The sequence below is a fragment of the Neomonachus schauinslandi genome, chromosome X, assembly GCF_002201575.2.
Source record: "Neomonachus schauinslandi chromosome X, ASM220157v2, whole genome shotgun sequence".
In the NCBI taxonomy this organism is placed as follows: Eukaryota; Metazoa; Chordata; class Mammalia; order Carnivora; family Phocidae; genus Neomonachus; species Neomonachus schauinslandi.
This window is the reverse complement of record NC_058419.1, coordinates 81561850-81576521: the sequence shown is the minus strand read 5'-3', so window position 1 is coordinate 81576521 and position 14672 is coordinate 81561850. Positions and strand designations below refer to the sequence as shown.

General features: G+C 50.0%; 2 protein-coding genes across 5 annotated transcripts; one reads left to right on the top strand and one right to left on the bottom strand.

Moving 5' to 3' along the window:
* Positions 1–2334: 2334 nt before the first annotated feature.
* Positions 2335–11283, top strand: RIBC1 (RIB43A domain with coiled-coils 1). 2 transcript variants are annotated; one of them, XM_021698768.1, is made up of 6 exons: positions 2335–2664; positions 4002–4083; positions 4288–4632; positions 10146–10264; positions 10701–11095; positions 11202–11283. In XM_021698768.1, exons 1-6 carry the CDS (start codon positions 2548–2550, stop codon positions 11281–11283), a joined length of 1140 nt encoding a protein of 379 aa, XP_021554443.1. In that variant the 5' UTR covers positions 2335–2547. The 2 variants fall into 2 exon arrangements, with proteins under 2 accessions (XP_021554443.1, XP_021554521.1); XM_021698846.1 differs by lacking the exons at positions 4288–4632; positions 11202–11283 and having other exon boundaries at positions 10701–11099.
* Positions 11284–11582: 299 nt separating this feature from the next.
* HSD17B10 (hydroxysteroid 17-beta dehydrogenase 10) lies at positions 11583–13928 on the bottom strand. Of its 3 annotated transcripts, none has more exons than XM_021699005.1 (6): positions 13876–13928; positions 13339–13503; positions 12547–12711; positions 12306–12434; positions 12116–12224; positions 11583–11916 (listed from the first exon to the last, which is right to left on the bottom strand). In XM_021699005.1, exons 1-6 carry the CDS (start codon positions 13900–13902, stop codon positions 11726–11728), a joined length of 786 nt encoding a protein of 261 aa, XP_021554680.1. In that variant the 5' UTR covers positions 13903–13928; the 3' UTR covers positions 11583–11725. The 3 variants fall into 3 exon arrangements, with proteins under 3 accessions (XP_021554680.1, XP_044767501.1, XP_021554624.1); XM_044911566.1 differs by having other exon boundaries at positions 12143–12224; positions 13876–13918; XM_021698949.1 differs by lacking the exon at positions 13876–13928 and adding an exon at positions 13564–13869.
* Positions 13929–14672: the final 744 nt, after the last annotated feature.

Genomic DNA, 14672 nt, shown 5'->3' with positions numbered 1-14672 from the left:
CAACCTGGGAGCTTCAAAATTGACACTCTTTGCTAAGAAAGGTATTTTGTGTGAACCCCTGGGAGTCAGGGTCCCTAAGCCACTGCTCTCCACCTCTGTTCTCCTTCCTTTCTCCCCATTTTATCTATCTCTCCTCGTGCTTCATCCCCACCCCATTTCCTCCTCTCCATCCCCCTCTGGCCCCCTCCCTTGCTTTCCTCCTTCCCCTTCTCTTGCTGTCCGTCCTCCATTCCTGTCTACTACCCTGTTGCCCTCCTTCCCCTTTCCTTTTCTGCCTCCCCCACCCCACTCTGCCCTCTCTGTTCCCCGAATTTTCTATCCTTCTCCTTCATACTTTCATCCCCCTATCATCTTATACCATCTACTCATTACAAGGTCATGGCCTTAGCAATCCAAGAAGCTTAAAATATCTGCCAAATCTTCCCCTTCAGCGACCTTACATTGTGGTGACAAATGGAATGAGTTGGCTGGGGTTAGTGCTTAGACTTAGACATGGAAAGGGTCTGGTGGTTGCCATAACCATTCCTGAAACCACTTTTAAAATGACATCTGGAGGCTGGGAAGAGTCTAAAAGTCTTATTACAAGTCCAGGAAAGTGAGAAAGCTTGGTTGATGGAATCTAGTAGAGGAACCACAAATGAATTCAACTGGGAAAAACAGTCACAATCAGGCTAGGGGGACAAAATGACCAAAGGACAGCAATCTCATATAATTGACAGGAACAAGTGTTCCATTTAAAAAGATGAGATGGAACTTGGAAAAAAATCAAATTGGATCCCTACCTCTCACACTGTATATAAAGTGCAATTCCAAATGGATTAAAAACTTAAATGAGAAAGGCAAAATTCTAGACATTTTTACCCATCCTCTTATCTCCCTCCCCTCCAGCAACCCTTAGTTCATACACAGTATATTAATGCCTCTGTTCACATTTGCACAGTGGTTATCTCTTAGGGTAAGGATGAGGGAGAAGAGACGTAAGACACTTTAATAATATTGATCAAGTTCTATTTCTTAAGTTGGGGAGTTGGTTCATGGGTCTCTTTTATCATGCTTCTTCACTTGCATGTGGGTTATATATATTCTGCTGTATACATCAAATATTTCAGTCACAAAATGGTTTTTTAAAAAAAGGATCAGGGGGTTGGGGGGATAGGGTAACTGGGTGATGGACATTAACGAGGGCACCTGATGTAATGAGCACTGGGTGTTATATATGACTGACGAATCACTGAGCTCTACCTCTGAAACCAATAATACATTATATGTTAATTGAATTTAAACTTTAAAAAAGGATAAATAAATAAAGGATTGGAAATAGCTATAGGAGGAGTTGAGGAATGGTATTCTGAACAAAGAAACGCCACGTACAAAGGCCCTGAGATGGGAATAGTTGTGTTGAAGGACTTGAGAGGAGGCGAGTGTGCCTGGAGGACTCTAAGTGAGGGAGACTGTGATGTGGGATGAATTGGAAAGGTGTGCGGGAGCCGGATCTTGAAACCCATGGTAAGGAGTTTGGATCTGATTCTAAGTGCAGCGGGAAGCCAGTGGAGGATTTTAAGCAGGTGAGAGACATGATCAGATTTATGTTTGCAAAAGTGTTTTTGGCTGTGGTTTTGGCCACAGTTGCCAAAAGTGGGCTTCCCAAAATATGAAAGAACACAGGCGAATGTAAGCCCTCTAGCCTTTCACGTGACTAGAGAATAAGTAACAAATAAAAAGGGAAATAGTGGTGCCATTTACTGAAATGGGGAAAACTGAATAGAGCATAACATGAAGGGAGGAGAGTTGTAAATGAGCATGAGACTTGGAAAGATGAGCAAGGGTCAGATCATGAAGACTTTTATAAATCTGGCAAAGGGGGTTAGACTTTATCTTGTAAACACTGGGGAGCCACTTGCTTTAAAGCTTTTATTTATTTTTTAAAGATTTTATTTATTTATTTGAGAGAGAGAGCATGACCGGGGCTGGGGGGCAGAGGGAGAAGCAGACTCCCCACTGAGCAGGGAGCCCGACACTGGCGGGATCATGACCTGAGGTTAACAAACTGAGTCACCCAGGTACCCCTAATGCTGCTTTTAAAGGTTTTTTTTTTTTTAAGATTTTTTATTTTTAAGGGATCTCTACATCCAATGTGGAGCTTGAACGTACAACCCTGCGATCAAGAGTCGCATGCTCCACTGACTGAGCCAGCCAGGTGCCCTGTTGCTTTTAAAGCTTTTAAGCTGAGGTGTACCATGGTCAGATTTGCTTTCAGAAAGATCACTCTGGTAGCTAGTGCAGAGAAAAGAGTAGAGAGGGTAACACTGGAGCGAGGGAGGCCACTGAGGCTCCTGAGGATACTGTCTGGCACCTGATTGTGAGGCCTGAATTAGGGTGGTGACAGCATAGATGTAGGGCACAGGTATGAAATATATCAGGAGGTAAAATCAGTAGGAATCAATAACTGGTGTTATTGGTGCTGTAGGAAGAAAGGAAGAGGGGTGGGGGTGTAGTCAAGGATGGTGGTCAGCACTGATTGGCCATTCCACCCCACACTTGCTCCAGATGTATAAGGTAGACCTGTCAGCAGATCCCAAGGAGGTGGCAGCCATCGAGGCTAGAAGAAATCGAGAAAAAGAGCGACAGAGCCGATTCTTCAATGTGCAGACCCGAGTCATGGGGGTGAGTAGGCAATGGGGACTTTCTTGGGACCAGGGGTCACCTCACTCCTGCACCCACAGAGGAATGTAGCAGTGTCTGTTACGGCCCTCATTGATTTAAGCAGGCCCTCCAGCTGGAAAGGAAGGAGAGAGAGAGAAGGCATCCACTCCCGGGTGAGGGAAGGAAGCGGGCTGGGGGTGCAGGGGAAGAGACTGGGGGAAGAGGAGCCAGTGACAGTGACTCTCCGCCAGTCAGCTCTGGGCTGAGTGGCCTGGTTCTCAAGAGACAGGTAACATGGAGCCAAAAGAAGTCTGAAGAATATTTGGTATTTTGTATGCCTAAATGCTGTCCGGAAGGCTACATAAGAAACTGTTAACCAGCTGAGTGACAGAGATGGGAGGGACTTACTCTTCACTAAACTGTATTCCCTTTTACACTCTCTTGAAATGTTTTAAAGGAATTACAATAAAAAATAAACAGAAAATATTGATAGTTTAAGAAAAAAATAGATTGCTGGGTAGGTGGATTTGGGGGGGATGGCGCGCAGAATGCAGCATGGTATTCTGGAAAAGACCTCATACCTATGCTCAAGGGCCAGGTCTGCTGTTTACTAGATGTGTGGCTTTGAATGAGTCACCTATCTTCTCTGAGCTCCAGGCTCCTTCTCAGTAAAATGAAGCTAAATGAAGTGTGAAAGTGAATATTAACATATGGTGGTGGCTCAGTGCCTGACCCAAGTAAGTAGTTGGCTGAGAGATGTGTGGTGTGATTGAGATCCGGTTGGCAAGTGTTTCCTCAGGGTCTGGTCCAGGCCAAGAACTAGGTTGGGCAGTAGGGTACAAAGCTGACTAAGGCCCAGTCTCTTCCCTTAATGGGCTCACAGCCTGGTGGAGGAGATCATCGACAGAGGCAAACTTCAATATAATGTGGACAGTAGGTCCTAGATTCTGTGGGAGTAGCACCTGCCTAAGGAATCAGGAAGGTGAGGGCTGAGCTGATCTTGAAGGATGAATAGGAGTTTGGGTAAAGAGAGGAAGAAAGAGAGTTCCAAGGGGAGGGAGCAGCTGGAGCAAAGGCTCTTTGTTCTAAACAACCTCAGATATCACAGGGAACCGTAAGCACAGAGCTCTGAGGGTGGCGCAGAGGAAGGAGGTACTGAGATAAGGATGGAGAAGGAGGCAGAGGCTAGACCAGTGAGGGGCTTACAAACCATGTTCAGATGGTAGACCCTTATCCAGTAGGTACTGAGGATCTATAGGAGGATTCTGAAGAGGGTAAATTCTGAGCAGTTTGTGTTAGAGCATTCAAGGCCCACTGTTGGTCCCCTACCCTGATTTAGCTCATTTCTTTGGGATCAGGTGGATGTCAAAGCCCTCAACAGCCAAGTGGAAGAGCGAAAGCTTCGAGAGGCAACGGAACAGAGCAAGGAGGCAGCTTATGGTAAAAGCTCAAGGCTAAGGGCAAGCCAAGAAGGATAGTGTAAGGGCCTGAGTGGGCTGAGGTAGGGCAGTTCTGCCTTGGAGTGGCGCCTGAGGCCTGGGGTGTGGTGGGACAAACCCGATGGGCCTTGGGAGCAGAGGCCATGCTGGGTGGGCTCTGTCTCTCCCGTGGGGCCTTCTCCATGTCCCTGCCCACCACCCCCAGGTACCTACCAGAAGCAGTATGATCTGGTAGCCCAGATGCTAGAGAAGGAACAGGCAGAACGGACACGTCGGCTGGCCAAGAAACTCCAAAAATTTCGGGAGCAAAAGCAGCAGCTCAAGAGCAGCCGAGAGTTTGACCTTTGGAATTCTAGCCAACTCTGGATGGAGTTTCCAGCCTGTCTGGGCCACAGTGATCCCCCCTGTGGCCCAGCCAGCCTGCAGTGCTTTGCTGGGGAGGACCTGGAGAGGGCCACGTACCTGAAAATGCAGCAGGAGCAGTTCAGAAACGGCCTGGAGAGGCAGCTGCAGGAGCAACGTCAAGTCAGGGCTGATGAGAAGTGTACAGGTAAGTAGCTGCGCCCTCCAGGCTGAGACCCAAGGCCTGGTGGGGAGTTGCTCTGAGCCAGGTACGGCACCCAGGGAGTGGGGAGGTCCAGTTACCCACAGAGCTGATGCTGAAAGGTTAGACTGAGCAGACCCCAAACTCCCTGACCTCCTTCAGTAACTGACAGTATAGCCATTGGTACCCAATCGGCCTGGAACTCCATTATGTGGAGGCAGCAGAGTGAAGACAGACCTGTCGGCTCTGCCACTTACCACCTGGTTTGGGCAAATGAATTTTCTTCTCAGCGCTTCAGCTTCCTCATCTTTAAAATGGGGATAATAATCCATGCCACGTAGAGCTCGAATGAGACTGAAATGAGATACTGTATGTAAAGCACAAACATCAGTGCTCAGTAACCAGTAGCTACTCTTACTGTGACACTATACGCGACCATGACCTCCATGATCTCACAGAACCATGTCCCTTCTAGAAAATCAGTTTAGGAAAAGAGGAAAAGATATATGCACAAGTCATTCATCAGCAAATACTTACGCTTTAACACTGGTAGGTGCTGTGATGGGTACTGTGACATAAGTGTTTATAGGACACGGAGGGAACATCAATATGGGATTGGTCAATTCTCACAAGGAAAGGGAAGCAGGATGGGGGGGGTGGCACAAGTCAGCTGTTAGGAATCAATTTTGGAAAGTTGGGTACAATTTTTCCAAGTCAGGGAGAGGGTCAAGAAGAGGTCATTCTAGGCAGAGGGGGCAGCAAGAGGTAGAGAACTGGGGCTGTGAATAGTCCAAGGGTTTAGGATGCATGAACGGTTTAGTGTTAGTGCAGCCTAGGGTTGAGGGGTTGGAGGAAGAGAAAACGTGCAAGAATTTTCTACACCAGACTAAGGAATTGTGACTTTATCGCGTAGGCAGTCGTTAACCATTTAAGGGTTTTAAGCAGAATGACAAGACCATTTCAATATTCGGCATATATTAAGCCACCTATTTTGTGCCTGGCACAGTGAACAAAATAGAAAAATCCTTGCTGTCATGGAGTTCACACTCTAATGGCAACAGACAAAAAACAAGATAAAATAGTAAAATATACAGTGAACCTTTGAACAACACGGGTTTGAACTGCACAGGTCTGCTTTTATGTGGATTTTTAAAAATAAATACAATACTATAAACGTATTTTCTCTCCCCTATGGTCTTCTTTTCTTTTTTTTTAAAGATTTTGTTTATTTATTTGACAGAGAGAGAGAGACAGCAAGAGAGGGAACACAAGCAGGCGGAGTGGTAGGGGGAGAAGCAGGCTTCCTGCTGAGCAGGGATCCTGATGCGGGGCTCGATCCCAGGACCCTGGGATCATGACCTGAGCCGAAGGCAGACGCTTAACCATCTGAGCCACCCAGGCGCCCCTTCTTTTCTTTTTTTCTTTTTTTTAAAGATTTGGTTGCCTAAGCCCCACATTATTCAAGGGTCAACTGTATAAGGTGGTTAAGATAGTTGCTAGGGAGAAAAATAAAGCACAAAAGGGAGGACGTGGGGACTTTGGGAGAGGGGTGCACAGTTGCCATTTTAAATAAGGAAAACCTCACTGAGGTAACCTTTGAATACAGATCTGAAGACAAGGGAGTAAGCAATGCAATGCAAACAATTGAGGGAAGAGCTGTCCCAAGTAGAGGAGGTAGCTAGTACAAAGGCCCATAGGAGAGAGGGTGTCTGGAATGTTTGAGGAATGGCAGTGGGGCCAGAGTAGCTGAAGTAGACCAAGTGAGGGGAAGAGTGATAGGAAATGAGGTCAGAGAGGTGAAGGGGCCAGATCCAGTAGGCCTTCCAGGCCATGGTGCAGACTTTGGCTTTTACTAAGTGAGGTAGGAGCCACGGGAGGGAGAGGGTGTTGTGCACTGGGGCCACAGGATTTGTGTTTTAGACTTAAAAGTTTTGCCAGCTGTTGTGGAGATTGGCTTAGAGGGGAAGACTAGAGGCAAGGAGATAAGATAGAAGACTACTGCAGCCACGAGGAGGCAGCCAACAGGCAGCCATCTATCTATATGATCCTACCATGGCATAGAGCTGGTCTGGGCTGCAAGGAGAGATCTGGAGGCCCGAAGCAGGGGAAGGGTTTGCAAAGGAACAGAATGCTAAGCCTGGATGGAGCCTGGGGAAAGGGTGAGCAAATAGTACACTCTGTGAGGACAAAGGTCGGAGCTTACTATTACAACTCAGGTGACTTACACACTGCCTGATAACGTGGTAGATGCTCAGTAAATGTATCTTGAGTGAATGAATGAGTAGAGGAAAAGGAGCTCACAATAAAGGGATCAGGGAGGTAGGATAAAAGATGCATAAAATAATAATAGCTAACCTTTCTTGGGCACTTGCTGTGTATCAGACACTGTGCTAAGCTTGCTACCACATCGTGACTCATGCCATCCTCCCAGCCACTCCATGAGGCAAGCACTGGTATTATCCCCATTTTCAGTGGAGGAAACTGAAGAACAGAGAGGTGAAATAATTTGCCCAGGCATGCAGCTAGTGGGGGATGGAGGCGGGAAGTGGACTCGGGCAAGCTGGCTCCACAGCCCACACTCGGCCACGCCACCAGACTTGCCTTCTCTTGGTCACCATGAGAAAGCAGGGCCAGAGGTCAAGGGAGGCGTTTCAGAGAGGGAGCCATCAATCATGGCAAATGCTCTGGCGAAATTTAGGTAGGAACAGAAACCTGTCTATTGGATTTTGAAATTCGGAGTCTCTGGTGATTCTTGTCGGAGCGGTTGCAGAGGCACCACGGGGCCGGCAGCAGGCGGGTGTACAAGAAGGCAGAGCCAGGCTACAGGGACAGCAGAATACCAAGGGAGCGTGCACGCAGTGTAATGAAAAGAGCGTGGGCTGATCCCTCAAGGGACCTGGCTTCAATTCCCAACCAACTACTCGCTGACTATTAACCTTGGGCATTTTTACTTCACCTCCAGACCTCTTAGTGTCCCCACCTGAAAAATGGTGCTGCTCCTTTCCTCTCCGGGTTGCCGTGCCAAATGAAATGAAACCACGCACCCCTATCCATCCTCCCTAGCCCCTGCCACCCTCCAGCCTCTGAGGTCCGTGTCCTTGTACCTCCTCAAAGCCAAGCCTTAAGCCTGTGTTTAGGGGACCCCCATTACCCCTGCCGCTCCCTCCATCTGCCCCCAGGCTGTGCTCTCTCAGGTATCCCCTGCCCTGTGTTTTCAACATTTCTCCTTCCACTGATTCCTTCTGTGCCTGCTGTAAACATGCTTACGTCTAACCCCTCTTTTTTTTTCTTTTTAAAGATTTTATTTATTTGATAGAGACACAGCGAGAGAGGGAACACAAGCAGGGGGAGCGGCAGAGGGAGAAGCAGGCTCACCACTGAGCGGGGAGCCCAATGAGGGGCTCGATCCCAGGACCCTGGGATCATGACCTGAGCCGAAGGCAGACGCTTAACGACTGAGCCACCCAGGCGCCCCAGTCTAACCCCTCTTAAAAAAACTAAAGCCTCCCTGCGCCCTGTGATTCCTCTAGGTGCTGTGAGCTAGCTGTCTTCCTTTACAGCCATACTTGAAAAATCTGCTTCCGCTTGCTGTCTTTTCTTCCTTTCCAGTCACACCTCAACCCCCTGGGAGATCTCCTCTCTCCCCACCCAACTTCACTGACACTACTCTTACTAAAACCACAATGCCTTTGTGTTATCAAGGACAAGAGGCTCTATCTAGTCTTTCCTCCTTGACTGGACCTTTCTTGCTCCACTTGACTCTGATCACATCCTTCTTGAGCTTCCCTCTTCCTTGGCTTCTGTACTAGTACATTCTGCTCTTAGCTCTCTGACCATTCCCTCTGTGTCTGCCCTTTGTGGGCTCCTTTTCCATTACACCTTTCTTTCTTGAGACTTGGTCCCTGGCACACTGCTTTCCCTCCCCTGCATACTTACCTCAGGTGCCCTTGGCCCTCGTTCTGGTTTCAGCTGCCATGTCACCATCTCTGTGCTGAGGACTCTCTACCCACAGAATCAGATATCCAGATGCCTACTGACCACCTTCAACTCAGCCTTCCTAAACAATTCATCCATGTTCCCTAGCCTGCTCTTCATTCTGTATCTTCTACTTCCAGTGGTGGCCACACCATGCACCCAGTCATCCAAGCCAGGACCCTGGGAAACATCCAAATCTGCCCCCCTCCTTTACTCTCATCACGTACAGCTGATGTAACCCTTCTATATATTGGGTCTGCTTTGAGCCCTCCAAGATGGCTCCCCTACCTCCACTGTCTCCCACCAGTCTGACTGTATTCTATACTGGCCCCCAGGAGGAGCTTTCTAAAATACAAATCTGATTGTGTCGCCCCCTTGTTTAAGATCCTTCCATGTTCCCCACCACCTTCGAGGCAAGTTTCTGGCCTTTAGTCTGGCCCCTGCAAAGCTCCCTAGCCCCTTGTATTTTATGCTCCAGCAAGAGCATACTATTTGTAGTTTCAGATACAGGCCATACTGTTTCTTGGTTTCCTTTATTCATTTGACAAATATTTATTGAGCCCCTACTATGTGCCAGGCTCGGATCTAGGTTCTGGGCATGGGAGTGAATAAAACAGACAAAATCCCTGCCCTCGGGGTGCCTGGGTGGCTCAGATGGTTAAGCGTCTGCCTTCTGCTCAGGTCATGATCTCAGGGTCCTGGGATCAAGCCCCACATCTGGCTCCTAGCTCAGTGGGGAGCCTGCTTCTCCCTCTGCCTCTGCCTCTCCCCCTGCTCATGCTGTTTCTCTCTCTGTATCTCTGTGTCTCAAATGAATAAATAAAATCTTAAAAAAAAAATCCCTGCCCTCAACAAGGCTACTTCCTAGTGAGGAGAGAGACAGGCAATAGACAACATCAGTGAAATGTAGAGTATGGTGACAAATGGTAGGGAGAAAAATAAATCAGGGAAGGGGGATAAATGTTGGGGACAGGAGGTTGCAATTTGAGGTAGGAGAGACAGGGAATGCCTCACCGAGGTGGCAATATTTGAGCAAGACCTGGGAGAAGCAAGAGAGCAGGAGCCAAGAATAATGTCTATTACAAATCCCTGAGGCAGGAGTACCTGGCATGATCTAGAAACAGCAAGACCAGTGTAGACTGGTAGACTAAACATGGCTTGGCATGCCCTTTGCTCTTTCTTTCTATATGCAATTCGCATTTCGAGGATCACCTCCTCCTGGAAGCCTTCCTCTCACCCACCACCCAAAGCTCTTATAATGCCCTGTATACACCTCTGTCATTGCCCTTACCATGGTGGTATGATCAATGTTTGATCCATCTCTCTGCAGCTTTCACTTAGGCACTTGAGAAATCCTTGTTGCTGCTACTTTGGCTATCCCTAAGCCTCAAAGAGTAACTCCTTCCACATCCCTACAGTTAGGACATTCCCCTCCCAAGCATACACATCCACACATCCACCAAGCTTGTTGAACAAATGGCTGAATGAGTGAACCAGGAACGGGGCAGGCCAGTATAGTGCCCTGGCCATATTTCTCTGCGCAGATATGCTCAATGACCAGCTGCGCCTAGCCATGGACATGCGGGCCGCCCAACTGGCCAAGCTAGAGGAGTCCTGTCGCGTGGCCATGATGTCTGCCACGGCCAGTGCCAACAAAGCTCAGGTATGGCCTGGGCCATTCAGTGCACCGGGCTCTCCCCAATCCCTTGAGCAAAGTCCTGGGGAACTTAGCCATGTCTTCGCCCACACAACCTTTCCTGAAGCAACACCAGCCCTCTCATCTACCTGAGGACATCCCCTTTCACCTAAGGCCCCTCTTAGGGCAGAAGATGCTCTTCCCCATATCCAGACTGAGGATGACCTGAGAGCAGAACACCACCCTCCCTTCCCCAGCCTCTCAGTCTAAGGGTTTCCAGAGGGCAGGGAAGGTCCCTGTCCATTCCACCCCTCCCCCCATGTTAGGTCATTCAAAGGCCAGGCAAGAGCTGGTTCTTCTCTCCCAGAAATGGAGGAGAGTAGGGCCATGTCTTCCCCTCCCCTGTGACTGAGAGCTCCCTGAAGTTGGGTACCCAAATGCTCATATTTGGGGGCCCCACCAGGCAGCTGAACTGGCTGAGCGACAGCGCCATGAGTGGCAGCATGAACAGGAGGCCAACTTCATGGAGATCCAGAACCAGATCACGAGTGACCTACTGACGGAGAACCCCCAGGTTGCCCAGCACCCTATGGCTCCCCACCGGGTCCTGCCCTATTGTTGGAAGGGCATGACTCCAGAGCAGAGAGCTGCCATCAGGAAAGTCCAGGAGGTGCAATACCATGAAAAGGAGGCACAGCGCCAGGCTGACCAAGCACAGGATGCCAAATGGGAAAGCCAGAACTTTTGCTTGGCCCAAGCAACAATGGAGCTAGAAGAGCAGGAGAGGGAACTTTGTGCTGAATTTCAAAGGGGGCTGGGCTCCTTCAATCAGCAGCTGGATAAGGAGCAAAAAGCCCAGTGAGTTCTAGGGGGTGGCAACGTGGATGAATGCCAAGGGAGGGATGGGAAGGGCCAAGGAGAGAGGGAAAGCTCATCAGCTGATGCCTCTGTACTTCTTTCACAGGCAGAATTATCTGAATTCTATAATCTACACCAATCAACCTACGGCCCAATACTACTTACAGTTCAACACCAGCAGCCGCTAAGCTCAAGATGCTCATCTCTCTCTTCTCCCTCAGCAAGCTCATGAAGCCTGGGAGTCAGAGAGGAGAATGCTTCAGGCCCCCTCCCCCAACTCCTTCCCCCACTATCCCTACCTTTGACCCTAGGTAATAAAGTTACCAGTAAAATCAAGGCTGTGTGCTGTCATGGGACACAAAAGGTATGAGGTACTGCCTTTCCCACCCCACCCCTGGGCTTAGAGCATCTGACCCTGTCAGTCTTCACCCATTCACCTTTCTTCCCCATGCCAGTTTCCCCAGCACACAGCGTTACGCACTCCGTGTGAGAAACAGAGACTTTATTAGGCACAGAGTGTGACTACTGGGCAGAGTTACAAGATGGCTGTGGGACTTCCTCCCAGGCTGCAGTAAAGTACTCCAAGGGAAGCAGGGAGAGAAGAGCATGTGTTTTCTCTGCCCTCTCCCTTCAAGGCTGCATGCGGATGGCCCCATCCAGCCGGATGACCTCTCCATTGATGAATGGGTTCTCGATGATGGCTTGTACCAGATGAGCATACTCAGCGGGATCACCCAGTCGGCTGGGGAAGGGCACCTGGCTGGCTAAGAAGTTGCGCACTTTTTCTGGGAGGCTGGTGAGCAGCGGGGTGCCAAATAGGCCTAGACAAGACAGTCAGAATCAGAGGCCCACCCTTCCTTTCATATTTACCTGGTCCCTCCCCACCTTAGCTCTACCTATGGTACTTCCCAATGCCCAGAAATGGAAGGCTATTGCTGCTTAGCTGGTAGATAGTTTCCCCTCTCAAATGCCCATGAATCCTACCCAATCCCAGGTGTGGCAGGGAGGGACTATCTCTACCTGGAGCAATGGTCATCACTCGGATGCCCATGGGAGCCAGATCCCGAGCAATGGGCAGGGTCATGCCCACTATGCCCCCCTTGGAAGCAGAGTATGCAGCTTGTCCAACCTGGAGAAGGAGCAGAGGTCACACGTGGAAGGACACTAACAAGTCACCAAGGAGGCACAAGCCTTGCCCTCGCCCACACACCTGGCCCTCAAAGGCAGCCACGCTGGCAGTGTTGATGATGACCCCACGCTGGCCTCCCTGGTCTGGCTCATTCTGGCCCATCTCACTGGCCACCAGGCGGATCACGTTGAAGGTGCCGAGGAGATTCACCTGAAAGAGCAGCAGAGACATGGTGTAGGGCCTTTTGTCCCCTAAAAGCTTTGGAGGCACCCACAGCCAAATACCTTTTACTCACACCCCTGGGGATCCTCCAAGGCCTTACATTGAGAACTCGCTGGAAGTCCTCCAAGGAATGGGCCTGATTCTTCTTTAAGTTGTATGTCTTTATGGCCACTGCAATGCCTGCACAGTTGACTGCCACATCCACACGGCCAAATTTTTCTTTTGCTAGAGTCAGGGCTGCTTGCACATCCTTCTCTGAGGTCACCTTCAAAGGGAGAGGTGGAGAAAGTATTCATCTCCCAGCACACACACACACCACTAAACCTGGGCAAGGGGAGCGCAGGTCCAGTCTTTGAGTAACAACAGAACTGCGTAAGCAAGGAGGAGGCCAAAAGAAAACACGAGAGTGGGGCAAAAGTGAAAATGTTAGGTGCTGTAGTGTTCAAAACTGTTTTCAAATCTATACCCTCTTGATAAATTCACATACCCCTGGAGATTTGTGGACCAGAGCAGTTTCGAGAACTGCTGATACGATGATAAACTAGCTTTTTTGTACCTCTACCTGCTAAGATGATTTCATCAAGCTTTACTTTCTGTAGTTTGTTTCATGAAGTTTTTCAACTTTGTAAATATAACATTACAGGGCACAATACGCATTTTCAAACTATACATACCCCCTCCAGGAGATTGCGATATATCCAATTCCCATCCCCACTGCTGGGGATCCAGGCTTTGTACATTCCTTATTGCAGGTGCTCCCACAGTGCTGGACGGAGGGCTCAGGCCAAAAGGGACAAGGAGATGGGTCCACTGTCCACACAGATAGCACCCTTAGGGAAGGGGACCCCACGGGTTCCCAGGCGGGTTTCGGTGACCTCGTGCCCACACTTACATCAGCTGGGGCAAAGGCGCAGCTCTTCCCTAACTTCTTGGCTTGGACCTCCCCATCAGAGTCGGGCAGGTCCAGAAGCACAGCAGTGGCCCCTTGCCCCACCAGTCGCTCTGCTGTGGCCAGACCTAGACCAGAGGCTCCTCCGGTTATTAGAGCAACCAGGCCCTGTGAAGAAAGGAACGGTCAACGGTAGACTGCGCACACCACCCCCACCCTTTCACCTGCCTGTTCTCCAGGCTTCTGCGACGGAGGCTCCTGTGTTCTCCAGGCTTCTGCGACGGCGGTGTGACCCAGGTGTGTTTCCTCTCCTTCAGGACCGGACCTCCGGCGTCTCATGCCCCGACAGCCCATCCAGTCACCCCCCACACAATAAGCCGCGGAGAGTTGACCTTCACCTCCCGAGCCCAACCGCCGCACTACCGGGCCTAGACAAGTGTGACTCTTTCTCCCAGCACCGATCTCTTTCCCCCTGGGTCCACGGCCGCGCGGTCCCGGTTGGCGCGGCGGAGCAGCCAGGAGGAGCGAGCCACCCCCTACCTTCACTACCCGGCACGCCGCAGCCATCTTGCTAGGAACTCTCCGCGGGCCGGACGGGCGGGAGGGCGCTGATTGGCCGAGGCGGAGGCGTGGAGGGGCGGGGGATGGGGGGGGCCGCTGAGCACGATTTCGGGGCGTGGCGTCGGCTGCGCGCGTCCCGGACAGAGAGGGCGAGGCCTCCGCAAGGTGCCTCCGGAGTTACTTCACCCGGAGAGAGAACCCGATTGCGGCAGCGCGATACCAGCCACGCTCTCTGCCGGACTCTCTAGCTGATCTCTGGGCAGGCGGCCAGCTCCGCGAGGAGTAGGCGGACAGGAGATTGAGAGTTTTCCTTACTCCTCAGAAAAAGCCTTCATTCAAGCGTAAACATGGGAGAGACCCCTATATTCCAGGCTGTGTGCGGGTCACTGGGGACACCAAGAGGAATACGAAAAGGTTCATGCCTTCCAGAAGGACACAGTTCAGTTGGGGGAAAAGATAATTACAGTACAGACACAGACAAAGGAAGGGGCAGAGAACAAGATTCTGAGACATAGACATAGATATCCAAAGATGGAGATTCTGAGAGCCATCAAAGAGAAATATGTTAGGGAAGAGATTGAGAGGAACAGAGATGCCAGACAGGATCACAGAGACATGGATGTGGAGAGCCACTAAGAGACAGAGAAGCTAGGAGACAGACATTCTGAGACAGACATTCTTAAGAAGCACAAGCCCAGAGAAGCAAAAACATCTTTCATCAGCTCAGTCTTTTCTCCTGTCCTCTATCTGTGTCAAACCTATTTTAAATCCCAAAG

Bases quoted from the DNA above. Each gene is read 5' to 3' on its own strand.
- HSD17B10 (XM_021698949.1), bottom strand. From the start codon at position 13,689: ATGGGCTGTCGGGGCATGAGACGCCGGAGGTCCGGTCCTGAAGGAGAG. The intron at 13,504-13,563 runs GCAGGTGAAAGG...CTTTCTTCACAG, and splicing joins CGCAGAAGCCTGGAGAACAG to GGCCTGGTTGCTCTAATAAC. The intron at 12,225-12,305 runs GTGTGTGGGCGA...CTCCTTCTCCAG, and splicing joins TGGCTGCCTTTGAGGGCCAG to GTTGGACAAGCTGCATACTC.
- RIBC1 (XM_021698768.1), top strand. From the start codon at position 2,548: ATGTATAAGGTAGACCTGTCAGCAGATCCCAAGGAGGTGGCAGCCATC. The intron at 4,084-4,287 runs GTAAAAGCTCAA...CACCACCCCCAG, and splicing joins GAGCAAGGAGGCAGCTTATG to GTACCTACCAGAAGCAGTAT. The intron at 4,633-10,145 runs GTAAGTAGCTGC...TTCTCTGCGCAG, and splicing joins GGCTGATGAGAAGTGTACAG to ATATGCTCAATGACCAGCTG.